Genomic DNA, 27,208 nt, shown 5'->3' with positions numbered 1-27,208 from the left:
TGCCGGAAGTTAAAATGGGTTTGTGTCAAATTTAGCAGCACTGCAAGAGGCAACATCACTCTGCTCCTGACCTGCTCGCGTAGTGTTTACTAAACATAGCAGAAAGGTGTGTTTGTTTTATTTCATATCTTATCTTCAGTGTGGTGAGAGTGAGTGAGAGAGAGTGAGTACGAGTGTGTGTTTAAATATAGACAGGTCCAGTCGGGTATTAACACGAGCTGTGGCTTCATTAAGGCTTAGTGCTGTTAGTCCTGTAGCGCCTCAGTGTGTAATAAAGCGACTGGAGCTAGCGTGCTAACATTATTCAGGGCTTTAGCAGGACACACACGAGGCAGTTCTAATACATTTTTATTTCCTGTCGCTGTTGAACATGAGGCGAAAAAGTTGCTTTGCTGTTCAGCACGTGGGTTTTGTTTTGTTTTTTTTTAATCCGAAGTCATAATATTTCTATTTAGACTTTGTTTTGCTAAGCTAACTCCAACTCGGTATCGCATTAGTGAGTCAGGAGAGATTGATTCATCTGAACTGATTCACTTTTCCATTTCCGCCTACATCTCCTGTGTGGATTTATAACTTCTACAGACAGAATCCTCAAGCAGTGATTTTATATTAAATAAATAATCGGTCTGTTCGAGACCTGTTTAATGACCGTACACTGCAAAAAATAAAAATCTTAGGAAGTTTATTTGTCTATTTTCAAGTCAAAACATCTAGCCACCCTTATTATAAGACATAATTGCCCAACAAGCAAAACCTCATTTAGCTAGAAAGGCTAGTTTTTAGACAGTCCATCTTGAAAATCTTCATCTCATCTCATTATCTCCAGCCGCTTTATCCTGTTCTGCAGGCAAGCTGGAGCCTATCCCAGCTGACTATGGGCGAAAGGCGGGGTACACCCTGGACAAGTCTCTAGACACAGACAACCATTCACACTCACACCTACGGTCAATTTAGAGTCACCAGTTAACCTAACCTGCATGTCTTTCGACTGTGGGGGAAACCGGAGCACCCGGAGGAAACCCACGGGGAGAACATGCAAACTCCGCACAGAAAGGCCCTCGCCGGCCACGGGGCTCGAACCCAGGACCTTCTTGCTGTGAGGCGACAGCGCTAACCACTACACCACCGTGCCGCCCGCGGTTCATTGTGTTTCAAGAAAAAAAAAAAGTACCGTATGCTTGTTTTGGGAATAAATGAACTTTACTGAAATCTTTGAATCTAGTGCCCTCAAATGCATTGTCGTGGATAAGGCGCCATACTATAAATCCAGGGACCCGGGATCGATTCCGACCTGAGGTCATTTCCCAATCTCTCTCCTGCTCATTTCCTGTCTCAACACTGTCCTATCCAATAAAGGTGGAAAAGGCCCCAAAAAAGTCTTTTAAAAAAAATGACTTGAATGGCTAAATATAAGAAGTACGATCTTGTTATAAGAACTATTTTGATTATTTTGAGTTAATCAGATCTCGCATAATAAGTTCCCCAATCTTATTTTGGAATTATTTAATCTAAAAACAGGTTAGATTTTTCATCTTACTTTAAGAAATCTTACCAAGTCAAATTTGACTAGTTCCATTGGCAGATTTTTTTCACCTGATTCAAGCAAATATGCTTTGTTTTAATCTTTTATTTCTTATTTTTGAAAGGCCATTTTTTGCAGTGTACTGAGGAAGACAAAGTCAGCTTACATTGTGGACAATTTTTCAGATATACTGGAGTGAAATAACCAGAAGTAATAAACAGATAAAGAAATCAATTTTAAAAAGCAGAGCTGCTTTTATTTCTAGTAAACTTGTGTATATAAAAAGTACAGCACATGCAGTTTCCATGTTGAATGTGCAAACATGGACAACAGACAAGGAAAAGATTAGATTAGATTAGATTAAACTTTGTCATTGCACATGTCACAGGTACAAGGCAACGAAATGCAGATTGCATAGCAGTAAATAACATCTCATCTCGTTATCTCTAGCCGCTTTATCCTGTTCTACAGTGTTGCAGGCAAGCTGGAGCCTATCCCAGCTGACTACGGGCGAAAGGCGGGGTACACCCTGGACAAGTCGCCAGGTCATCACAGGGCTGACACATAGGCCCTGTCCACACGGCAACGGATTCAGGTGAATCTGATAAAATTGTTTATCGTTTCAGCCTGGCGTCCACACGGCACCGGCGTTTTGGGTGCCCCAAAACGAAATCTTTTGAGAACGGGTTCCAGAGTGGAAAAATCTGGCAACGGCGCCGTTGCGAAGTCGTCTGGATGAGTAGAACGGATTTATTTACAATGACGTCACAACCACATGACTGTCAGTGCTTCACGCCGGGTAGAAGTGTAACAAACTCGATGCGAGTTGTCAACAAATCCTATAACTTGGTTCATGAAACCCGCTTACAAAATATTTTCACTGCTTTCCAAAAACAAAAGCAATCCCGCCAGCAAAAATAGGGGGAAAAAAGGAGCGATCTCACCTCTTCAGATGTTGGTTTAAGTCTGACAATACATTCCTCAAAAAGGGCGTAGAAGAACAAAGTAATCCATCAACATGTAGCATTCAATTTATTCCGGACCATTAAAGAATTCTGGAGGATATCAGAATGTTGGCGTACCGGCTTCCATCTACCCCCATTCATTCCTCTTTCCGCGTCTTTCGTTTTACGCTACTGATTAATAATCAAAACTTTATGTGGCTGATGCTACAGAAGAAGGGGTTTATGCGCATGCGTCTACTTCTTCTATTGTTCTGGTGTCTCCGATGGGACCGTCTTACAGCGCACGTAGAGGTGTGGCATGTGTATTGCATCGTTTTCAGCAAGCGTTGCGTTGCCATATGAACCTGATATTTTACTGATCCGTTGCCCATGTGGACGCGATATTATTTAAAAAAAAAAATCTCATTGCCGTAGCCATAGACAACCATTCACATCTATGGTCAATTTAGAGTCGCCAGTTAACCTAACCTGCATGTCTTTGGACTGTGGGGGAAACCAGAGCACCCGGACGAAACCCATGCGGACAACATGCAAACTCCACACAGAAAGGCCCTTGCCGGCCACAAGGCTCGAACCTGAACCTTCTTGCTGTGAGGTGACAGCGCTAACCACTACACCACCGTGCTGCCTGGTCTAATGATATGATAGATATTTACAGTATGTTCAAAATGTGCAATATGAATGAACTGTAGTGCAGTGGTATGATGCATAGATATTTGCATAATAATAAGTACAGACTGATCTATTTTTGTGTATGGAAGTTTAAAAAAAAATTCACTCAGTTTATAATACATAGGGCCAAATTACTCAATTCTGATTGGTCAATCAAGGAGGGCTTTTTTTCCTTAACACGGGGCCGTGTTTCTGAAATGCTATTGGCTAGTTCGTTGCTTGGTTACGGTTACAAAAATTAGCAAATTTTGTCAACAAAATGGCTTTTGTAAAGAAGGTCCAATAAAAATTTTGTAAACCACTTTTATAATCGTTGTCGTGTCGCTATTTCATGATGAAAGACGCTTTAGAAACCGATTCAAACGTGCAAGATAGTCTTGCGCCTTGATTGGTTCAGAAAACATGAATGACAAATGTTATGAACTTGAATGGCTTCTGAAGTATGAATTTGGCCCTATATATTATAAACAAGTAATCGTATGGTTCCTCGTAAAATTAAGGATCAATTTCACTCGTGATTTCAAAGTTTTGAAGTCGCTTCGCGACTCGGGCAATTTTCAAACCTTCGAAATCACTCATGAAATTGATCCTTAATTTTACTCGGCCCCATACGATTACCTATACTAATTAAAAGGTCTTAAAGTTAAATGTTATTCTGGAGAAATTCAGTACACTCAGATTAAATCATAAGTATTAATTACATTTTTTAAATAGGATGAGCTGTTGTTTCCAGGAACTGTGTAAAAATAAATAAATAATCAGGATTATCTCTATAATTAAACAGGATCTTCCCATTTCCCCCAAAGCGGTCTTTTTACACAAATTTAAATTTGTTAAAAACAAAAATAACCTTTTTTTTTTTTTTACAGAAAGTTTTTTTTTTTTTTAACAAATTTAAATTTGTGTAAAAAGACCGCTTTGGGGGAACTGGGAAGATCCTGTTTAATTATAGAGATAATCCTGATTTTTTTTTTAATTTTTAAAGTTCGTAATGGTAACTGAGATGTTGTGCAAATTCAGTCTGTTTAAACACTTTTTTTTTTTTTTTTTTTTTTTAAATCTAGGAACAAACTAAATGTAGTTTAAATATCTTTAGTCAGATTTGTGGTATTGCCAGTGCAGTATTTAAAATACTCCAGGTTTGTGTCACATTTGTGTCGTTCCTTATTATTTGTGGACGTGAAAAAACTCACCACTGCTATATTTTTGTTTCAGCCTTATCACTTACAAAGCACGTTCTTTCTCTCTCTCTCTCTCTCTCTCTCTCTCTCTCTCACTCACTCGTTCACTCGCGCTTGTGCTCTCTCTTTCACTCACTTGTTCTGTGTCTCATTTGCTCACTTGTTTCTGTCTGTCTTTTCTCTTACTCATTCGTTCACTCACTTTCTCGCTCACTTGTTTTCTCTCTTTTTCTCACTCACTTGTGCTCTCTCTTGCTCATTTGTTCTTTCTCTCTCTCTCTCTCTCTCTCTCTCTCTTTGTCTGAGAGAAAGACTGTGAGAGACAGGTGGGAAGGAGATGTAGTTCCTACCCTGCATATCAGTATTGCAACATTTAATATTTTGTTTCTTTGATTAAAAGCGACAGATGGCTTTCTTGTAGTGTTGCTTCTTAAGACGAAACAGGATTTAAAGTATCAATCCATCCATTTTTCCTTTACACTCTTCTCCATGCTGCGTAAGTATGATGATGTCTGCTGTTCTGATGAGGTCGATGCCTCTACATTTGTAATTCGAGCTCTTATTGCTGACATTTTGCTTTCTGTCTGTGCTCTAATATATCCAATCCTGATGGACCACAACAGTACAAATGTAATGTTTTACCTCCTCAATGACCTTGTCATTCAACTCGTACTCCGTGAGAATGGACTACATGATGTACAGTGTTTGGGCAGAAGGTGTTAGAAAAGTACGACAGCATTAGAATAAGGGCCATTGTAGGTTCAAAAAAATAGAGAGAGCTGAAGGAAGGGGTTGATATTCCGACGGGGGAAAACAACTCACAATTTCCGAGATTAAAGTTGGCAATTTATGAGAAAAAAACTTAATGTTCTCTGAGATTATAAGTCACAAATTTATGAGAAACAAAACTCTGGTAAAATAGTGGGGTTGGTTTTTTTAATTTTTATTTTTTGTGTGTGTATGTATGTCAGGGAACCAAATTGCTTCACTTTGCAAGGTTGGATCAACGCTATCACACCACTGATGCCACGACTGAGCCGACAGTTATAGGAAACACAGTCTTTCCTCCTCAATCCTATATAAAAGAAAAAAGCGCGAAGAGCTTTTCAGTTGCATTTCCCAGAATGCATTGCAGCCAGGAAGCACATGGGTGATTTGTTGTGCTTTTTCGATTCAAAGGGAGATGAATGTATAAAGCACACAGGTTTGTTTATCCGTGTCCTTTTTTTTTTTTTTTTTGTCTTAGCTGTTTATAAATGTGTAATTATTGTACAAGATCAGTTTCCTGTTACTTTCAGTGTGTGGATTCTTCTCATCTGCCCAAACCTTTTTTTAATTTGAAACGGCTGAGCCAAGAGTTATAGGAAATGCAGTCTTTTCTCCTCGATTGTGCAATATAAAAGAAAAAGGCACTGAGATTTTCTTCATTTCTCCGAATGGACTGCAGCCAGGCAAGAGATCGTTTCAGAGTTTGTTTGTTATTTTTCTCCTAAATTTGTGACTTCGTGGAATTTCTGATTTATTTTTTTTAAATCTCAGAAGTTGAGATATTTCTCAGAATGTAACCCCCCTCCCCCAGCTTGAATTTTTTTTTAAACCTACAATGGTCCTTATACCATATGTCATTGTAGAAACAAAGAAAGATGTAACTATATTTTGGTATGATGAACTCTCAGTATTGTTTTGTTACCTGGTAGTGCTCTTTGTGCCCCCCCAGTCATGCCCAATTCCTACCCATCAGTGTGGTCTTCCCTATCACACGAGCTACCAACCAGAGATGGTGAAGGCTGTCAGATGCTTCCTTCAAAGCACATATTTCCAGTCGACCACATCTTTTTTTTGAACTGCTGCTCATGTAACATCAGTGGGAGGAGTAACATATTCGGTAGAAAGTGCTATCCACCCACTTCTGCATGCATGAGCTCACAGACACCCCTGAGTATTGCTGTGATTGCTAGGGGAGAGTGTATAGACCCCTTTCACTGACGTCACCCGAAACCGGAAGTAAACAAACCCTGCGCCATTTTGGAAGACCAACAAACTCGTGATTAGGGGGAAATAACGGCAGCGATATGTGAACCCACGAGAATAAAGTGGAGTGGCAAACGACTTAAACAAACAAATCTGAGCTGTTTTATTTATGATTTATTGGCCCAACATTAGACTTGAAAGAAACCTGTGTGAGACTTGGCAAAAAACTGTGGATATAATGGATAAGTCTGTGCATGATCTGCGGACACTTTGAGGTAAGCAAACGCAAGAAATTCAGATTTAAAACATGCTAAAGTGGCCCAAGTTGATAACTGTATGAGGAGCAAGCCTCCCAGACTTCTACAATTTAATAATAATTTAGGATGGTTTGGGGCTTGCTCGCTGCTGCCAGGTTGGTTGTTGAGTAGCCTGACTGTTTTTTTTTTTCTTGCGTGTGGTATCATTGTTGACGCGAGGTTGTTTTTTGAACGTGCCAATGCGGACACGATTTCCCCTGATGAGTTATGACTTCAGACGCGATGCGTGTGTGGAGGTGTGGAGTCCGCGTGATATGTGCGTAAGATAGGCTTCTCATGTGTTTGGAGATCCGCGCTCCGAGACAAGCGCAAGCACACACACCCCCAAGGGAAAAAAGGGACCCCCCGAAAATATCGGCATAGTTCGAACACTGAGTGTAGGCACTGGGTGTAAACAACAAATAGTTTACAATGTCTGGGTAGCAAACAGATGGCAGAATTGGTGTCCGGTCCTCCTTATGTTTCCATTCTCCCTTGCCGCGAGTCTTATCGTATGGGTCAAACCCATCAATCACAGCCAGTTTCTCCACATACCGTGCCCTTTCTGCAACTGGTAATGTACTCACATAACCAGAATTATCAGCCATCGTGCCACTTTACTCTCGCTCGTACTTTGTTTTATATTGTGAGTGCATGTACTTGGTCTTCCAATATGGCGCCTAACAAAATCTCGCGGCGCGGTGACGTCATGTGAAAGGGGTCTATACCACCTCTCTCTCCCCGAGGGCGTGGTCAGTTTGCAATCTCTGGCAATAAGAAGAATGCTGTCTGTTTCCTGTTACAGCATAAAAGACATCAGTGGATTGAATCAGAAGTTACCAATCCAGTGTTTCCGGCTGTTTGTGACCGTATTCAGCTCACTTACTCTAGGTTTCTACTAATGTGTCTAATTCTGAGCTCACTTCCATTATGTTTACAGTCATTCATGTAAGAGAAACTGTTGGAAAGAAATGTTGCACCTTTTACACAGAACTCTGATCATCTTTACTGGCTCTTTGACTGTTTCGAAGGTTGTCTCGTCGCAGTGACGTATCTCGAAGCCACTCGAAAACCGAGAAGACGGTAAAAACAATGGCACTGACTGTACCATGAGGTTTGAGCTGAGGACATCAAATGAAACATTGCATTCAACTTTGACAACCAGGTACCTGTTTTATTCACAGTCGCTCCTTAGCCTTAGCAAAGTAGTGTTGTTCATTATTAAAGTACACATTTTAATCTTTGGCAAATTGCTGGAGTATACAAGCAGTAAAGTGCTTCAGGATGCTGTAACAGGAAAACGATCCACTTTGGGCTGGCAAATACTCTTTGCGCTATGGATTGTTTATCTATAACAGCTTTTTTATGTTTTTTTATTATTACTTACAATACCGTGTACATTTGAGGAAGAGTAATGACTTGTAGAGCCACTCTCAGGTGTCACCCAGGCCAGAATGGGTTCTCTTTTGAGTTGTTTCTTCCTCGTGTCATCTCAGAGTTTTTCATTGCCACTATCTCTTCTGGCTTTCTCATCACAGCTCTAAATCTGCACCCTGATTTCTGTAAAAAATGATTTCTGACTCTTGTTAAAAGTGCCATACAAATAAAATTGCGTTAAAATTCAACTTGAGCAAGTTCCATCCAGTTCCGCTAACATCTGTTTTTATTGGTGTTGCTTTGCTGATTAAATATTGAACTTTTCAGATTCAGTGCTTATCTTTAAAGTGCCATTCCACCATTGGATGTATTCTTTGGCATAAAATACAATATATTTTGACAACATATATAAATGGTATCACTAGACAGAGAAATCTTTTAGCTTCAAAATGATATATCAAACATAATTTTTTGACAACGACAAGTATATTAATTTTGCGACCAAAGTCACCTACCCTTTTAATTTCCGCGCGTGATGTCATCGGCAGGTTCCCCTTCTTGTGTACCACGTGACGTGTGACGTGGCACATATTATCAGCAATGGTGGATAGAACGCGATAAAAATAATACCAATAAATCTAGCTAATACCAATAAATCTAGCTAACTGAAAGATTAACTCAATTTTTCGCAAATTTTTTGGCCCCCATATACGAGGAGAAATGACTCTCTCACTTTGGGGGTTTCCTGGTCTAAAAATAGACCGACACGTGGTACACAAGAAGGGGAACCTGCCGATGACATCACGTTTCACTACCGCGCGGAAATTAAAAGGGTAGGTGACTTTGGTCGCAAAATTAATATACTTGTCATTGTCAAATTATGTTTGATATATCATTTTGAAGCTAAAAGATTTCTCTGTCTAGTCATGTTGTCATAAAATATATTGTATTTTATGCCAAAGAATACATCCAATGGTGGAATGGCACTTTAACATGCCTGCATAATATGGCGCAAACTGCATCTTTGCAATTTTACCTGAATCCTGAATCGCTGAGTAAACCTGTTGCTAAGCAACTGCATGCCACGGATGTGCAGAGCTTTGGGTATGTGTTTAATCGACTCAAGATCTTCATTAGGTTGCAAAGGCCAGACACACATCAGTTAATTTATTTTCTCGGGAGATGTTTTGTCGTGAAAGTTTGATTTCATGAGAGCTACGTTATATACGCTGTGTTTGAATTAGTTGCTTAGCTATTTGTATTTTAATGACCGTTTTTCTAGTTGAAATGAAATAAGTCTATATCTTTTTAGCTTTTTTATAAGATCAGTTGAAGAAACAAATATCCAGTTCAAATGTTCGTTTTGGAATTTGTTTGCATTATTTTGCTTCAGGTTTCCAAAAAAAAAAAAGCATTAATTCAGGCTTAATTTTGAGTCGTTAGCTGGTGAGTGAAGAGCACAGCACACAGCCTGGGACAAAGGCACACTGTTGAGTTGGAGTCCTGGCAGCTTCTTAATGGACTGTTTGTGTTTTTCTAGCTGTCATGGAAACCAAGGCAAATGGTTCGATGGAAACCAAAAGGTACGTACTAAACTGTGTGTCTTTCTTTTCTCCGGCTATGAAGCTTCGTGAAAATAACCTTTTATGAAATTTGTATTTTATTTTGTAGTTAGGTTTCTATGCACTTGAGTGATATTTGAACTTGTATATCGTGCCTGTAGGTTGAAGATTAAATGAATAAGATGCACATTTCAGCCAAGCTACACATGCTTTTATCATTTTTAAAGTAATGGCAGTTTTTGTTTTTCACATCCCTTAATAGTAAATGTCAGCAGTGTGCAAATGAATGAAAAGTGAATTTTTAAAAGTGCAATAGTTCCCCCCCCCTTTTTTTTTTTTTTACTTCGTAGTTGTACAAATAATCTGGAGGAGATGTACAACATTAGATTAGATTCACTTTATTCATCCCACATCGGGGAAATTCACGTGTTACAGTAGCAAGAAAATGTCAAACAGATAACAAATAAAACTGAAATAAAAATTAGACAAACGAAGGATTAAATACAGAGGGCTATTTGCATTATCTACCGTGAAAAAGTATAGAAATATGGGCTTATTGAGAGGCTCGGAAAAATTGCACATTACAGGTAGACTGTGTGTGTGTGTGTGTGTGTGTGTGTGTATAATATAAAAAGTATGCATAAAAATAGTTTAGTTGTATTTTGAACCCACCTAAATGTTAGAGACCTGCTCTTACGTGGTTCATCTTTTAAATGTTTTACGCCTTTAAATTCTCACCTAGCATGTAGTCATCTGCTTCTTGAATAGCAACTATTCTGTTATTTTATTAGCCTTTAAAATAATCACAAGTTATTTTGTTAGCCATATGCCACAAAAGCTCAGCCTTTCAGAAGTAGGATTTCATCTTCCCCATTTTTCCCAAACTGGGTACAGGAATATGGTTTGTTTTATCCTGAACTGAATACTTTTTTTCAAACAATCAGGAGTTTCACAGAACATTTTATTTAACTGTTTACATTTTCCCATTTTACATAGTGGCCATGAAACGTGTGTGTTCTTGCACTTAGGTTACTAAGCTTGTTCTTTATGACATTTGCTAGTTGCTTTTAAATGAAATAAATTATTCTACATTTGTTACCTTGTCGTTTGTAACACTTAAAGGTGATTCAGTTCAGATGTAAGTAAAGTGCATTTCACTGCGTGAGAATCCCTCGTTGTCACTGACTACAAGTAACAGATCGTCATGAACAATATACCAGAAAAGAGCCGTTTTCACTTGCCTGAAGATTTTTGTTTTTTAATTTTTTTTTACTTGCACAGCCAACATTTTCTGCAGTGTTACACTGTTCTTTGCTGCAGTGTGCTGCTAGCCATGAACTTGTGCTTTACTTGAGTTTTACATTCATAGTTGTGGTCAGAAGTTTACATACAGTGACATGAATGTCCTCTTGGATATGAATGTCATGGCAATATTTACCCTTTCAGTAATTTCTTTGAACTGTTCTTTTTCTGTGGCAGAATGATTGTACAGCATACAGCTTGAATTAAAAAAGAAATTGGTGCACAAGTTTTAATTTTCTTTAGGTTTTCTGAAATCAATACAGGGTCAAAATTATACATACAGGGTCAAAAATTTGCATACGCTCACTTAGATTATTAATTCAGAGGAGCTGAAACTTCCAAAATGTCTCTTCTCTTGCTGAGGTCTCTTAACTTCCTGTTAGTGATCATGATTGAGTACAGCTGGCAGCTTCTCTGTGGCTTCATAAAAAGGGTTTATTTACAGCACTCCTTGGATTGACCAACACACAGTAAAATGGGAAAGTCCAAGAAGCTCAGTGCAGATCTGAGAATGAGGATCGCAGATGTACGCAACTCCGGAATGTCTCTTGGAGCCTTTTCTAAACAACTGCAAATTCCAAGATCAGTTCAAAGAATTGTATGCAAATTATTGTGAGGTGTAGTCACTTTGCCAAGCCACTTTGCTTCAATAAAACGCAAACTGTCACCCTCAGCTGAAAGGAAATTGGTTTGGATGGTCAGGAACAACCTGGGAACCACCATGGCACAGCCCTGCCATGAACTGGAAACTGATGGATCACGGTCTACAGTTCAGTGAGTTTTACATCACCATGGACTACGAGGCTGCTATCCAAGAAATAACCCCCTGCTCCAAAATTGACACCTTCAAGCTTAACTGAAGTTTGAAGCTGAAACTGACCACACAGACAAAGAAAAATGCCTTCTGGAGGAAAGCTGTCTGGTCAGATGAGACAAAGATTGAGTTGTTTAGCCACAATGACCACCATGTACAGAGGGACACTGTACCAGCTGGTAGTGGTGGTAGGATCATCATACTCTGGGGCTGTTTTGCTGCCAGTGGAACTGGTTCATTGCACAAAGTGGATGGAATAATGAAGGAGGACGACCTCAGAATTCTTCAGCATAAATCATCAGAAACTTGAACACGACTTAGGAGTTATAACAGGACAATGAACCCAAACACACATCAGAGCTGGTTGTGGAGGATAAATCAGGCTAACATTAAGCTTAAAACAAGTCTTGACTTAAACCCTGTTGAAAATATATGGACTGGGGGGATTTAATTGAACTCTACCAATTCTACCATGAAGAGTTGTGAAATATCCAACCAGAATTCTGCCAGAAGCTTGTTAATGGTAAACAAAAATGTTTGGTCAAGGTGAATCTTGCAAAGAGACATTTTACCCAAATATTAGGTGTGCTGTATGTATAATTTTGACCCTGTGTTGATTTCAGAAAACCCAAAGAAAATTAAAACTTGTGCACCCAATTCTTTTTTTTTTTTTAATTAAAGCTGTATGCTGTACAATCATTCTGCCACAGAAAAAGGACAGTTCAAAGAAATTACTGAAGGCCCAAATATTGCCATGACATTCATGTCACTGTATGTAAACTTCTGACCACAACTGTATTTATAAATATTTAATCAGGTTACTTGTATTGAAAGAAGATGCTGGCATTCTTCCTGTTGAGATTTTCACAGAACATGCTTTGCTTTGATTGCCATCATATCGGCCTGTCGTGTTAGAATGTCCATGTTGTCTGTGCATTAGCGCGACAGCATACACAAGGCTAGTGTTGCATACTGTCTCATGGATGTAGGTATTGGAGCATTTTTTTTTTTTAACAAGTAAATAAGCACGGTATCGGACTGAAATCCAATGCCAGCTTCGGTATCAGTACATCCCTATTTAGAAGTTGTTCAGTGCCACGAGTTTTCAATGCCATATTGCACTATTTGCCACCTTGATGAATCCCAAGAGAAGCCGTTTAATAATGCTGTGCTCCTGCACTACCGAGACTTGATTCCTCGACTTGTGAATAATGCCGCTTTTCCACTACAAACGCGGCTGAGCCGTGCCGTGCTGAGTTGGGCTGAGTCGAGCTGAGTGGGGCTGTTGGAGTTGCATTTCGACTACAACCGCGCTGAACCGTGCTGGCTGGAAGTGGGTGGAGTTAGCGAAAGTGGGTGGACGTCACGTGATGTCGTTAAGCAGCGCAAACAGTGACATCAGTGATCTTTTAAGCGGTAGTCTCACGACCCGAATAGTAAACAATAAACATGGAGGACATGGAGTCGTTAGTGTTGCTGGTCTTGGTGCTGTGGCTTGTTGTCACCGACAACGCCAACAGATACTGGCAAGAGCGTATAGATGAGGCGAGGCGCATAAGGCTTCAGAAATTCTCGTAATTCGTAATTCTTCTTCTTCCGGGTTTACAGTGTTTACAGATCCCAGCGTGCTCGCGGGGCGTGTGTGGGCATGTGAGGACACTCCTCCTCACCAATCAGTGCACAGGGGAGTGTCTGCTCACGCCCCCAGCCTCACTCGGCTCGGTTTGGCTCGCTTCAGCCCCACTCCAAAACCGTGCGAGTTTTAGGGGCTAAGCAGGGCTGAAGCGAGCCGAGTCGTGCTGTTTTTTGGTAGTCGAAACGCGAGCCGTGTCGGGCTGAAGCGAGCTGAAGTGAGCTGAAAAAGGGTAGTGGAAAAGGGCCATAAGTTTACTTTCTTTCTGGAAATGATTTTTGGAAGTGCTTCAGAGAAAGTGCAGGTCCATGATATACAAACGTAGTTTCATTAATGGTTTTTGTATTCTAATTTAGTTATAATACATGACAGATCTACAGTTTTTTTTTTTTTTAAATAATTTCCTGAAACTTTGCTCTCCGTAATGGATAAATTTACTTCTTCTAAAGTTATTCATGGTGTGATTTCATTAGGATTGAATGATCTTGTACATGGTGACCTACAGTAAGTTGTAGTATTATTAATCATTTACACAAGGATTCGATTCATATCAATTAGATTTTTTTTTTTTTTCCTCTCTTTCACAGTACGGTGGAGAACGGGCAGCTTCCTGACCCCGCCCACTGGGCTGTAGCCGACGTTGTCAATTATTTTAAAGCTACTGGATTTGAAGAGCAAGCCAACGCTTTCCAGGATCAGGTAGAATAATTTGTTATAGCAGTTTTGTTTTTACACACTTTTTAGTTTTGATGAAATACTGTACATTTGTACAGAATGTTTGGGTGACTCCTGACTTGTTCAATAGAGAGCGTGCACGTGACGTCACAAGGTCCCGTGATATTTGTTTATCTGCCATCTTGGACGGCATGGCCGCGCATAGAACTTAGACGAACCCGTTCTAATTATCAAGTGCGTGGGAGTAGATCTTTGGAGAATGGTTATATCTTGTTCAGCATTTGGTTGTACCAATAGACAGGGCCAAAAAAAATATAACTGGTTTTCACATGGACGTGTAATATTAAAGGAACAGTCCACCGTACTTCCATAATGAAATATGCTCTTATCTGAATTGAGACGAGCTGCTCCGTACCTCTCCGAGCTTTGCGCGACCTCCCAGTCAGTCAGACGCAGTCAGACGCGCTGTCACTCCTGTTAGCAATGTAGCTAGGCTCAGCATGGCCAATGGTATTTTTTGGGGCTGTAATTAGATGCGACCAAACACTTCCGCGTTTTTCCTGTTTACATAGGTTTATATGACCAGTGACATGAAACAAGTTCAGTTACACAAATTGAAACGTGGCGATTTTCTATGCTATGGAAAGTCCGCACTATAATGACAGGCGTACTAACACCTTCTGCGCACTTCGGCAGCGCATTGATATCTGAGCTCCGTATCAATGCGCTGCCGAAGCGCGCAGAAGGTGTTAGTACGCCTGTCATTATAGTGCGGACTTTCCATAGCATAGAAAATCGCTACGTTTCAATTTGTGTAACTGAACTTGTTTCATATCACTGGTCATATAAACCTATGTAAACAGGAAAAACGCGGAAGAGTTTGGTCGCATCTAACTACAGCAACAAAAAATACCATTGGCCATACTGAGCCTAGCTACATTGCTAACAGGAGTGACAGCGCGTCTGACTGACTGGGAGGTCGCGCAAAGCTCGGAGAGGTACGGAGCAGCTCGTCTCAATTCAGATAAGAGCATATTTCATTATGGAAATACGGTGGACTGTTCCTTTAATGTTCTTAATAAAATATGTATATAAATGCATAACTTGTTTATAAAGTTCTTCCTATCAGATTGTGTAAAGTACTGAAAAAGAATATGTATGTTATTTTAGGCACATAGAGGTGCAAGAAAATATATTTTTTAATTTGTTTGAATATAGAAGCTGGACATATCTGTGACCCCTATACATTTATATCTGATATTGAATAATAATTCTGCACAGATAAAGATAGCGGTGATTTGTGATTTTTTTTTTTTTTTTTTTTCAGACAAAAACATGCATATTTACAACCCTGTCATTATCTGGAACCGAGTTTAGATTTCGAACATTCTTACGATAAAACGTCCTGCATAGTCTCTTTATGATAAACGTCTTAATGCCACTTACCCGTGAGGTTATCAAGTAGACATTCTTCTTCGGAACCTTCCAGAGGTATAGTTGGGATATCCATCCCGCAACAAAATATTTATAAGCTTCCAGGCTCTTGTAAGCTTTGAGGGCTTTGCCAGTGTAACACGATTCACGATTAACAAGAAAATTGTAAATGTCGTGGTAGGCCAGATCAGGCAAATCGCCGGCACCGCAGCTCCGAATTTCCCTGAACAAGGATTGCGGCAAGTTGTACGGATCTGCAATCCCCAACCTAGAACACTTTTCCACGTAACGCTGCCTCACGTCACCTTCAAGATGCTGAACAAACTTAGACAAGTTATCACGCGATGTAGATGGGGTATTTTCCGAATTTTCTTGGGGATTACTCCCTGGATCCATTACGCTTGTGCAAGGTAAACAATCCTGATGCCATCCAATATGGCGGGGTACACACGGACGGGTCACGTGACTGCACATCCTCTATATAAGATGTAAAATACCTTGTGTTTAGACCTCCTTTGTAGCTAGAAACGTTTGAAAAGTACAGTTGTAAACAGGTCCCATCAGGTACCATAACGCTCTTCAGTTTGGACTTGGGGACCAGCTTTTAAACCTGACAACAGATGGTCTGTCTATCAGAAAGGGTAGAAATTGGAATGCTAGAATTCTTAACTATGCAAAGAAGTGCTTTTCCAAAGCGTGTATGGTAGACAGACCTGTTGTGCACTTCAGGAATGTGTTTTCATGTGCAAGTTAAGCCTCTGTGTGTTTCTATATGTGATCTATCTCACACTTGTAGTTCATTAAAGGAAAACAAAACCCAAAAATAAACACAGTTTGCCACTCATGACAAGTGCCCTGATGTGTTCCCCGCATGTTTAAATTAAAAAATAAAATTTTATTATAACAGTTTCATTTTAAAAGTTATGATATTGTTAAAAAATAGGCTCACCTGGACACAACTATTTGCACTGAAACTGGATATCTGCCTGTGATGTAACCGGCTCACGAGTACACCGTTTACCTTCGTAACACAGAGCCATCAAAAAAAGGCTTCTAATTCTGGGGGGAGGGAATATCTATCTCTTTCTCTGTATGTGTGTTCACTGCTTCAGATGGGTGAATAGAGGATGTGCAGTCACGTGACCCGCACGTGTGTACTCCGCCATATTGGGATTACTTGTCTAAGTTTGTTCAGCATCTTGAAGGTGACGTGAGGCAGCGTTACGTGGAAAAGTGTTCCAGGTTGGGGATTGCAGATCCGTGCAACTTGCCGCAATCCTTGTTCAGGGAAATTCGGAGCTGCGGTGCCGGCGATTTGCCCGATCTGGCCTACCACGACATTTACAATTTTCTTGTTAATCGTGTTACACTGGCAAAGCCCTCAAAGCTTACAAGAGCCTGGAAGCTTATAAATATTTTGTTGCGGGATGGGTATCCCAACTATACCTCTGGAAGGTTCCGAAGAAGAATGTCTACTTGATAACCTCACGGGTAAGTGGCATTAAGACGTTTATCATAAAGAGACTATGCAGGACGTTTTATCGTAAGAATGTTCGAAATCTAAACTCAGTTCCAGATAATGACAGGGTTGTAAATATGTATGTTTTTGTCTGAAAAAAAAATATCACAAATCACCGCTATCTTTATCTGTGCAGAATTATTATTCAATATCAGATATAAATGTATTAGAAGATTACACCTACCTGATATGAAGTGTTCACTACAAATTCGGCTGGTAGAACTGGGGTACCAGTTTTCTCTTCGCACAGCGGACACCCATTTTGCGCGTCTCTCCTCGTCTGCGGGGAATCTATAAAATGACAGGCCCTCCTTTTGGCCCTGTCTATTGGTATAACCAAATGCTGAACAAGATATAACCATTCTCGAAAGATCTACTCCCACACACTTGATAATTAGAACGGGTTCGTCTAAGTTCTATGCGCGGCCATGCCGTCCAAGATGGCAGATTAACAAATATCACGTGACATCACGCTCTCTATACAGCGAAAGAACTTCACTGTGCTATAATGCAGCGTTTCTCAACCTTTTTTCAGTCACGACACCCTTCAGAAGTATGCAAATTCTCAAGGCACACCCATATAAAAAATACGCAATCACACTGACCATACGCTGACCCCGGCAGTGACGTTGTGACATGGGAAAGGGGGCCGTGAGACAAATTTTGATGATGCATGAGGCGGCGATGATCTGCATTAGTGTAACTATCGTTTTTTGGAATTTTAATTCATTTTATTTATTTCAATGTTAGAATATATAATTTTTTGACGGCACCCCGGTTGAGAAAGGCTGCTATAATGTATATGTGACAAATCAAGGTTTCTGATTTTATAAAAATCTAATCAGAAATGTTCTGTAACCATGTGACTTTTACTGGCAGCAAAATCTGCAAATCAACAGACTTCACTTTTATGAAGTTTCAATCTCACTCAGCTAGATAACACAGTACTGACACAGGTACTCGTAAACAATGGCGGTTGTCATAGCAACCTGATTCTTGCTGTCTAAAAAGATCGCTTTTCTCAGTGGGGAAAAAAACAAACAAACAGAAGCATGTCACATAGAAATACAAGGAAAAATTTTACTTTTTGGGGGGGGGACACTGAGTAGCCAGCAATGGTGATTATAGGCAGAAAAGGCTCTCCGAGGCTGGGTATGTGCGCTCACTGTTTGTGCATGTGTTCACTGCTTCAGTGATCAGAGCTTGTTTTTACAGCCAAATGCTTGACACTTGGGTATCTTCAGGGTTATTTACAACAATTTAGAAACGCTATATACCCACTAGATCTCAGCCTCGGCGAGTCATGTGATGAGTAAGTGACCTCACGATCTGACTGTAGCAGTTCCTGATGTGGGCGGAGCACAGAAGCACGGCAGGCGAGAATTGATGTTCACATACACCAGGGGTGGGCAATTATTTTTTTCCATGGGGCCACATGAGAAACAGAAAATTTTGTGGAGGGCCGGACCAAAAGGCTGAACCAAATTCTGCATAATATTAATTGTATTTCTTTATATAAAGCAGTAAATAACATTGTTTTTACAAGCTGCTAAGACTGGTAAGAGTATGGAAAAAAAAACCAGGTTGCCTTACAAAAAAAATTAATTTATTCAATCAAATTTCCCAAAACAATGGTTAACAAAATGTGAACGTGTGTACCTTTTTTTTTTTTCAGTCACATTCACCCCAAAACACAATAAAGACATCACAATATTGTCTTTCTACTCCAAATATCAAGCAAGATACATCATATTATAATAATGATGCCCACATTTGTAGTTTAATCACCTCATTTGGTGCTTTTCGCCGGAGATCGGCTCCGGCGCCTGCTGGTGACGTCACACGATGTGATTGGCTGGACCGTTTGAAGGATGACGTACAAGTTTGTGGTTGGTCTGGACAAATTACGGAAGGGCAATTCCATGTAAATGTCAACCTCACCATGCAAAAATAAAGCAACATGTAATACATCAAAACCACTCCCAGAGAGATCACCTAGGCCTGTATTTTACAGATGTGAATAAGTTGAACCAATTTGTAACCAACCTGTCACTGTCAGTCTTTCTTTCTTTCTTTCTTATAATGTAAACCCCAAGCTAAAATCAACTTTGATCATGTACAATTCTATATTATTGCCACAAGCCACAGAAATGTATGCTAAAATCCACAAAACAGCAAAACAATAGCCATCCTAAATATTATTTAAGAACTTTGATAGTTTTAGCTGATATTTAGAGAGTTTTTCAAAGGGTTATGGTGGTTAAATTGCTGATTTTCTAAACATATGCCATGTCTATTTCAGACGCGTCACATCCATAACGGAATTTCGTCACATCCATAACGCTGACTTTTCCTTCGAAACTCTGCATGAAATACAAAATATTTTAAACAAAGATTTTTTAATATTCACCTTGGACCCCTCTATCAAATGGATATCTCCATTTCGACATTAGGTTTACAATTTCACAGAGTTTGATAAATGTGGCGGCACGGTGGTGTAGTGGTTAGCGCTGTCGCCTCACAGCAAGAAGGTCCTGGGTTCGAGCCCCGGGGCCGGCGAGGGCCTTTCTGTGCGGAGTTTGCATGTTCTCCCCGTGTCCGCGTGGGTTTCCTCCGGGTGCTCCGGTTTCCCCCACAGTCCAAAGACTGTTAGGTTAACTGGTGACTCCAAATTGACCGTAGGTGTGAGTGTGAATGGCTGTCTGTGTCTATGTGTCAGCCCTGTGATGACCTGGTGACTTGTCCAGGGTGTACCCCGCCTTTCGCCCGTAGTCAGCTGGGATAGGCTATCTTTATCTGTGCAGAATTATTATTCAATATCAGATATAAATGTATTAGAAGATTACACCTACCTGATATGAAGTGTTCACTACAAATTCGGCTGGTAGAACTGGGGTACCAGTTTTCTCTTCGCACAGCGGACACCCATTTTGCGCGTCTCTCCTCGTCTGCGGGGAATCTATAAAATGACAGGCCCTCCTTTTGGCCCTGTCTATTGGTATAACCAAATGCTGAACAAGATATAACCATTCTCGAAAGATCTACTCCCACACACTTGATAATTAGAACGGGTTCGTCTAAGTTCTATGCGCGGCCATGCCGTCCAAGATGGCAGATTAACAAATATCACGTGACATCACGCTCTCTATACAGCGAAAGAACTTCACTGTGCTATAATGCAGCGTTTCTCAACCTTTTTTCAGTCACGACACCCTTCAGAAGTATGCAAATTCTCAAGGCACACCCATATAAAAAATACGCAATCACACTGACCATACGCTGACCCCGGCAGTGACGTTGTGACATGGGAAAGGGGGCCGTGAGACAAATTTTGATGATGCATGAGGCGGCGATGATCTGCATTAGTGTAACTATCGTTTTTTGGAATTTTAATTCATTTTATTTATTTCAATGTTAGAATATATAATTTTTTGACGGCACCCCGGTTGAGAAAGGCTGCTATAATGTATATGTGACAAATCAAGGTTTCTGATTTTATAAAAATCTAATCAGAAATGTTCTGTAACCATGTGACTTTTACTGGCAGCAAAATCTGCAAATCAACAGACTTCACTTTTATGAAGTTTCAATCTCACTCAGCTAGATAACACAGTACTGACACAGGTACTCGTAAACAATGGCGGTTGTCATAGCAACCTGATTCTTGCTGTCTAAAAAGATCGCTTTTCTCAGTGGGGAAAAAAACAAACAAACAGAAGCATGTCACATAGAAATACAAGGAAAAATTTTACTTTTTGGGGGGGGGACACTGAGTAGCCAGCAATGGTGATTATAGGCAGAAAAGGCTCTCCGAGGCTGGGTATGTGCGCTCACTGTTTGTGCATGTGTTCACTGCTTCAGTGATCAGAGCTTGTTTTTACAGCCAAATGCTTGACACTTGGGTATCTTCAGGGTTATTTACAACAATTTAGAAACGCTATATACCCACTAGATCTCAGCCTCGGCGAGTCATGTGATGAGTAAGTGACCTCACGATCTGACTGTAGCAGTTCCTGATGTGGGCGGAGCACAGAAGCACGGCAGGCGAGAATTGATGTTCACATACACCAGGGGTGGGCAATTATTTTTTTCCATGGGGCCACATGAGAAACAGAAAATTTTGTGGAGGGCCGGACCAAAAGGCTGAACCAAATTCTGCATAATATTAATTGTATTTCTTTATATAAAGCAGTAAATAACATTGTTTTTACAAGCTGCTAAGACTGGTAAGAGTATGGAAAAAAAAACCAGGTTGCCTTACAAAAAAAATTAATTTATTCAATCAAATTTCCCAAAACAATGGTTAACAAAATGTGAACGTGTGTACCTTTTTTTTTTTTCAGTCACATTCACCCCAAAACACAATAAAGACATCACAATATTGTCTTTCTACTCCAAATATCAAGCAAGATACATCATATTATAATAATGATGCCCACATTTGTAGTTTAATCACCTCATTTGGTGCTTTTCGCCGGAGATCGGCTCCGGCGCCTGCTGGTGACGTCACACGATGTGATTGGCTGGACCGTTTGAAGGATGACGTACAAGTTTGTGGTTGGTCTGGACAAATTACGGAAGGGCAATTCCATGTAAATGTCAACCTCACCATGCAAAAATAAAGCAACATGTAATACATCAAAACCACTCCCAGAGAGATCACCTAGGCCTGTATTTTACAGATGTGAATAAGTTGAACCAATTTGTAACCAACCTGTCACTGTCAGTCTTTCTTTCTTTCTTTCTTATAATGTAAACCCCAAGCTAAAATCAACTTTGATCATGTACAATTCTATATTATTGCCACAAGCCACAGAAATGTATGCTAAAATCCACAAAACAGCAAAACAATAGCCATCCTAAATATTATTTAAGAACTTTGATAGTTTTAGCTGATATTTAGAGAGTTTTTCAAAGGGTTATGGTGGTTAAATTGCTGATTTTCTAAACATATGCCATGTCTATTTCAGACGCGTCACATCCATAACGGAATTTCGTCACATCCATAACGCTGACTTTTCCTTCGAAACTCTGCATGAAATACAAAATATTTTAAACAAAGATTTTTTAATATTCACCTTGGACCCCTCTATCAAATGGATATCTCCATTTCGACATTAGGTTTACAATTTCACAGAGTTTGATAAATGTGGCGGCACGGTGGTGTAGTGGTTAGCGCTGTCGCCTCACAGCAAGAAGGTCCTGGGTTCGAGCCCCGGGGCCGGCGAGGGCCTTTCTGTGCGGAGTTTGCATGTTCTCCCCGTGTCCGCGTGGGTTTCCTCCGGGTGCTCCGGTTTCCCCCACAGTCCAAAGACTGTTAGGTTAACTGGTGACTCCAAATTGACCGTAGGTGTGAGTGTGAATGGCTGTCTGTGTCTATGTGTCAGCCCTGTGATGACCTGGTGACTTGTCCAGGGTGTACCCCGCCTTTCGCCCGTAGTCAGCTGGGATAGGCTCCAGCTTGCCTGCGACCCTGTAGAAGGATAAAGCGGCTAGAGACAATGAATGAATGATAAAAATGTACAGTCACCCAAGAAAAGTGATACTTTTTCTGTCACATCCATAACGCATCTTTTATTGGCGTTTTCTGGCATGCCCTAGATGTACTATGGGAATTGTTCTTGTTCTATCACTTCTCCAGTATGGTACAGCCTTAAAATATGCAACACCTGTTTAAATACTGGGAGACAATAAAACATGCACTGGGTCATTTGTTGCCATTTTGAGTTCAAGTGTCACGTCCATAACGCTGGAATTGCTCGGAAGTAGTTATCGCGGGATTAGGTTTCGTGGAATTTCATGTCGCGCGCATTGCGTTTTTGTTGAACACAACTTCAAAATAAAAGCAATGCACATTCAGTCCATGCATGAGGTAAAATTAGAAAATACGTTTATTTTGTAATTTCTAATTAACCTTACGCGGGCCGGTCAGAATGAACCAAAGGGCCGGATGCGGCCCGCGGGCCGGAAAATGCCCAGGTCTGACATACACACACTTTATTGAGCTTTTCAGCTTTCACTCACTCAACACGCACACATGCGTTGTGGTCGGGAGGGAGCCCCTTTCTCTGCTCTCTCTCTCTCTCTCGCTCTCTCTCTCTGTCCTTTTATGCTCCATCCCTGTAATACACACACACACACACACACTAATTGACAGCAGGTGGAATGAATTAGCCACTTACCTTCCCTGACCCCGCCCTCCATTCACAGACTGCTGCTTGGCCACGCCCCCACTGCCACACTGACGTCCTAGCGTGATGTTTGAACCTCGGAGAGAGTAAGATGTCGGCGCCCAGGGACATTTTTATTTTCAAAGAAACACAATATGTACGAAGCATACAGGTACAAATATGAACAAGTGAACACTCGAACATGTCTCGTATGGATGTTATCTGTTGGTGTAAAGGAGTTTATTTTTTGGGTTTTGTTTGACTTTAAGGAATAAAACATGAAGTGCATATAGGTAAATTTTGTTCCTCTTAGTATGCCCATACTAAGTTTTTGATTTATTAATGAATGACACATTGTGCATTTTGTTTGTTACATTTAATGTTGTAGAACATCTGGAAAAGTTAGTTTCTCTCTATTAAAATGCAGCTTGTCATGTTATTGATAAACTGTCCTGAGGGCGCTCCCATGTTTAAAGCTTTAAGTTACAGGTTGTTACAAGCTCTGACCCTGAAGCCTCCTTCCATAAATGCTAAATTAATGTTTACGCCCAAAGTTTCACCATATCAGAATTTTTCACTGAAGTTTTTAATTGATTTATGTCGAGTGTACTCTAATTGTAGAACGAGAACATTATTATGCCCCCACTCCGAGGGGGGGGTATACTGGTTTACCTCTGTCCGTCCGTCCGTATTTCCGTCTGTCTGAAACACCGTTTTTCTCAGCAACCACAAATCAAAGCCACTTGGTACCAAACTTCAGCTTGGGGTTCTATACCATTTATACTGTTTTCAGGTCTGTCGCACATCAACTTCCTGTTTACCGACTGAATGTACAGTGGTGCTTGAAAGTTTGTGAACCCTTTAGAATTTTCTATATTTCTGCATAAATATGACCTAAAACATCATCAGATTTTCACACAAGTCCTAAAAGTAGATAAAGAGAACCCAGTTAAACAAATGAGACAAAAATATTATACTTGGTCATTTATTTATTGAGGAAAATGATCCAATATTACATATGTGAGTGGCAAAAGTATGTGAGCCTCTAGGATTAGCAGTTAATTTGAAGCTGAAATTAGAGTCAGGTGTTTTCAATCAATGGGATGACAATCAGGTGTGAGTGGGCACCCTGTTTTATTTAAAGAACAGGGATCTATCGAAGTCTGATCTTCACAACACGTCTGTGGAAGTGCATCATGGCACGAACAAAGGAGATTTCTGAGGACATCAGAAAAAGTGTTGTTGATTCTCATCAGGCTGGAAAAGGTTACAAAACCATCTCTAAAGAGTTTGGACTCCACCAATCCACAGTCAGACAGATTGTGTACAAATTGAGGAAATTCCAGACCATTGTTACCCTCCCCAGGAGTGGTCGACCAACAAAGATCACTCCAAGAGCAAGGTGTGTAATAGTTGGCGAGGTCACAAAGGAACCCAGGGTAACTTCTAAGCAACTGAAGGCCTCTCTCATATTGGCTAATGTTCATGAGTCCACCATCAGGAGAACACTGAATAACAATGGTGTGCACGGCAGGGTTGCAAGGAGAAAGCCACTGCTCTCCAAAAAGAAAATTGCTGCTCGTCTGCAGTTTGCTAAAGATCACGTGGACAAGCCAGAAGGCTATTGGAAAAATGTTTTGTGGACGGATGAGACCAAAATAGAATTTTTGGTTTAAATGAGAAGCGTTATATTTGGAGAGAGGAAAACACTGCATTCCACCATAAGAACCTTATCCCATCTGTGAAACATGATGGTGGTAGTATCATGGTTTGGGCCTGTTTTGCTGCATCTGGGCCAGGACGGCTTGCCATCACTGATGGAACAATGAATTCTGAATTATACCAGCGAATTCTAAAGGAAAATGTCAGGACATCTGTCCATGAACTGAATCTCAAGAGAAGGTGGGTCATGCAGCAAGACAACGACCCTAAGCACACAAGTCGTTCTACCAAAGAATGGTTAAAGAAGAATAAAGTTAATGTTTTGGAATGGCCAAGTCAAAGTCCTGACCTTAATCCAATCGAAATGCTGTGGAAGGACCTGAAGCGAGCAGTTCATGTGAGGAAACCCACCAACATCCCAGAGTTGAAGCTGTTCTGTACGGAGGAATGGGCTAAAATTCCTCCAAGCCGGTGTGCAGGACTGATCAACAGTTACTGGAAGCATTTAGTTGCATTTATTGCTGCACAAGGGGGTCACACCAGATACTGAAAGCAAAGGTTCACATACTTTTGCCCCTCACAGATATGTAATATTGGATCATTTTCCTCAATAAATAAATGACCAAGTATAATATTTTTGTCTCATTTGTTTAGCTGGGTTCTCTTTATCTACTTTTAGGACTTGTGTGAAAATCTGATGATGTTTTAGGTCATATTTATGCAGAAATATAGAAAATTCTAAAGGGTTCACAAACTTTCAAGCACCACTGTATGAGGGTAAGTCAAAAAGTTCTAAGACAGATGTAATTTCAAAAGAATTCTTTTTTTTTAAAGATTTTTTTGGGCTTTTTTCACCTTTATTGGATAGTGTAGAGACAGGAAATGAGTGGGAGAGAGAGACGGGGAGGGAAATGACCTTGGGTCGGAATCGAACCCGTGTCCCTGGATTTATGGTATGGCGCCTTAGCCACCTGAGCTACGACGCCCCCAATTTCAAAATAATTCTAAAAAAGGAATACAAAGAAGGAATTCTCCGCTTGCAGAAGTGTTTAGACTTAAATGGAGGATATGTAGAGAAATAGCTTTATTTTCATAAATAAAGATTTTTTTCAATTTGTCTTAGAACTTTTTGACTTACCCTCGTATTTATGAAATATACAGGGTGGATTTTGACGCTATTTCAAAATGACTGTTTACCAGGATGCTGTTTGAAATCCCTGGGGAGAGACACTGCTCTTTACTTACTTGCTTCAGGGTGAATTATTTGTTGAAGTCAACATTCATAAGTGTCCTGTTCCTTCGATTGCTTGCATTCTGATATAAGCGAGAGCGAGGGGATACGTAAGTGAGCAGTAGCTCACGGTTGATCTTGTTTATAAACATGTGATTTTTGTCTTGGAGCTGGCACTACTGTAAGATCTGCTGTTATAGAAAATCAGTCACTACCTTCTGTCCATATACCGTACGAGTTCACCAGGACTGTGACGTAACGATAGGAACGATTAGTATAGCTCCATCTGTTAGTGTAAATAATTTTTGCTAGGTAGCAGTTTGTCAGCTTGCTGTTTTATACTGTAAACCAGGATAAAAGTTTGCACAGTGATTGTGAAATGCTTGAAAGCAAGGTCATTTTCTCTTTCATAGTTTTGTTTCATAAGAGTTGAACTTTTTCTCCCTGCAGGAAATCGATGGCAAGTCTCTATTGTTAATGACTCGTAATGACGTTCTGACTGGACTCTCGATAAAACTGGGCCCAGCTCTGAAGATTTACGAGTACCACGTGAAGCCGCTTCAGACCCAACACTTAAAAAGCAATGCCTCATAGCACTCCGGACGGGCCGAGCCTTGGAAGACAATCACGCCATGGAACAGCAGGGTAACTGCAGACTGAAGACAAGGCCATGTCCTCATGTGCGTTTTTATGCATCCTTGTGGGCAAATCCACACAAAAAAACTTTAATGTGAATTTCTTTCTCGTTCTGAATTAGTTGTACAGGTATAACTCTGTTTCTTTTTTGGTGTGCGTGTTGGGGGCCTGGTGCTGGACTGATGTTATGACTGAAGTTTGTTTAAAAAAAATGATCCTTTGCAAACATGTAAAGATGTCAAAATATTGAGTTTGGTTTGCAGTTTTTAAAAAATTTTAATGTAAAATATTGTGTGAAAGTATTTGGCACTAAACCGATAAACACTATTGTGTAAGGTGTTGCTTGGTGTAACATGAATTTTCAGAGGTTTTATGGAAAATGAACTTATTGCATTATTGATCTGTATATAAAAAGTGACTAAAGGAGTGGATCAGTTATTTTGTTGGTGCTTGCTTCCTCTTCTCCTTAAGGTATTTAAGTCTTTAATGGTTATAAATGAATTACAGCACACACGATCCTGTTGGGCTGTGAAAAGTAACCATGCTGCAGCTGTATGTGTTTATAATAAAGATTTATTGAAAAGAT

General features: G+C 40.2%; 1 protein-coding gene across 4 annotated transcripts; it reads left to right on the top strand.

The window, feature by feature from the left end:
• On the top strand, positions 1 to 27,207 carry samd13 (sterile alpha motif domain containing 13). Of its 4 annotated transcripts, none has more exons than XM_060941567.1 (6): positions 1 to 106; positions 1,994 to 2,117; positions 7,639 to 7,772; positions 9,525 to 9,567; positions 13,883 to 13,994; positions 26,437 to 27,207. In XM_060941567.1, the coding sequence occupies exons 4-6, from the start codon at positions 9,530 to 9,532 to the stop codon at positions 26,578 to 26,580; spliced, it is 294 nt and encodes a 97-aa protein (XP_060797550.1). In that variant the 5' UTR covers positions 1 to 106; positions 1,994 to 2,117; positions 7,639 to 7,772; positions 9,525 to 9,529; the 3' UTR covers positions 26,581 to 27,207. The 4 variants fall into 4 exon arrangements, with proteins under 4 accessions (XP_060797550.1, XP_060797548.1, XP_060797549.1 ...); XM_060941566.1 differs by having other exon boundaries at positions 11 to 106; positions 1,973 to 2,117; XM_060941568.1 differs by lacking the exon at positions 1,994 to 2,117 and adding an exon at positions 5,312 to 5,544 and having other exon boundaries at positions 16 to 106.
• The last annotated feature ends 1 nt before the right edge of the window (position 27,208 follows it).

This window comes from Neoarius graeffei, chromosome 15, assembly GCF_027579695.1.
Source record: "Neoarius graeffei isolate fNeoGra1 chromosome 15, fNeoGra1.pri, whole genome shotgun sequence".
Taxonomy (NCBI): Eukaryota; Metazoa; Chordata; class Actinopteri; order Siluriformes; family Ariidae; genus Neoarius; species Neoarius graeffei.
The sequence above is the reverse complement of the archived record's forward strand: the minus strand, read 5'-3'. Positions and strand labels throughout refer to the sequence as shown.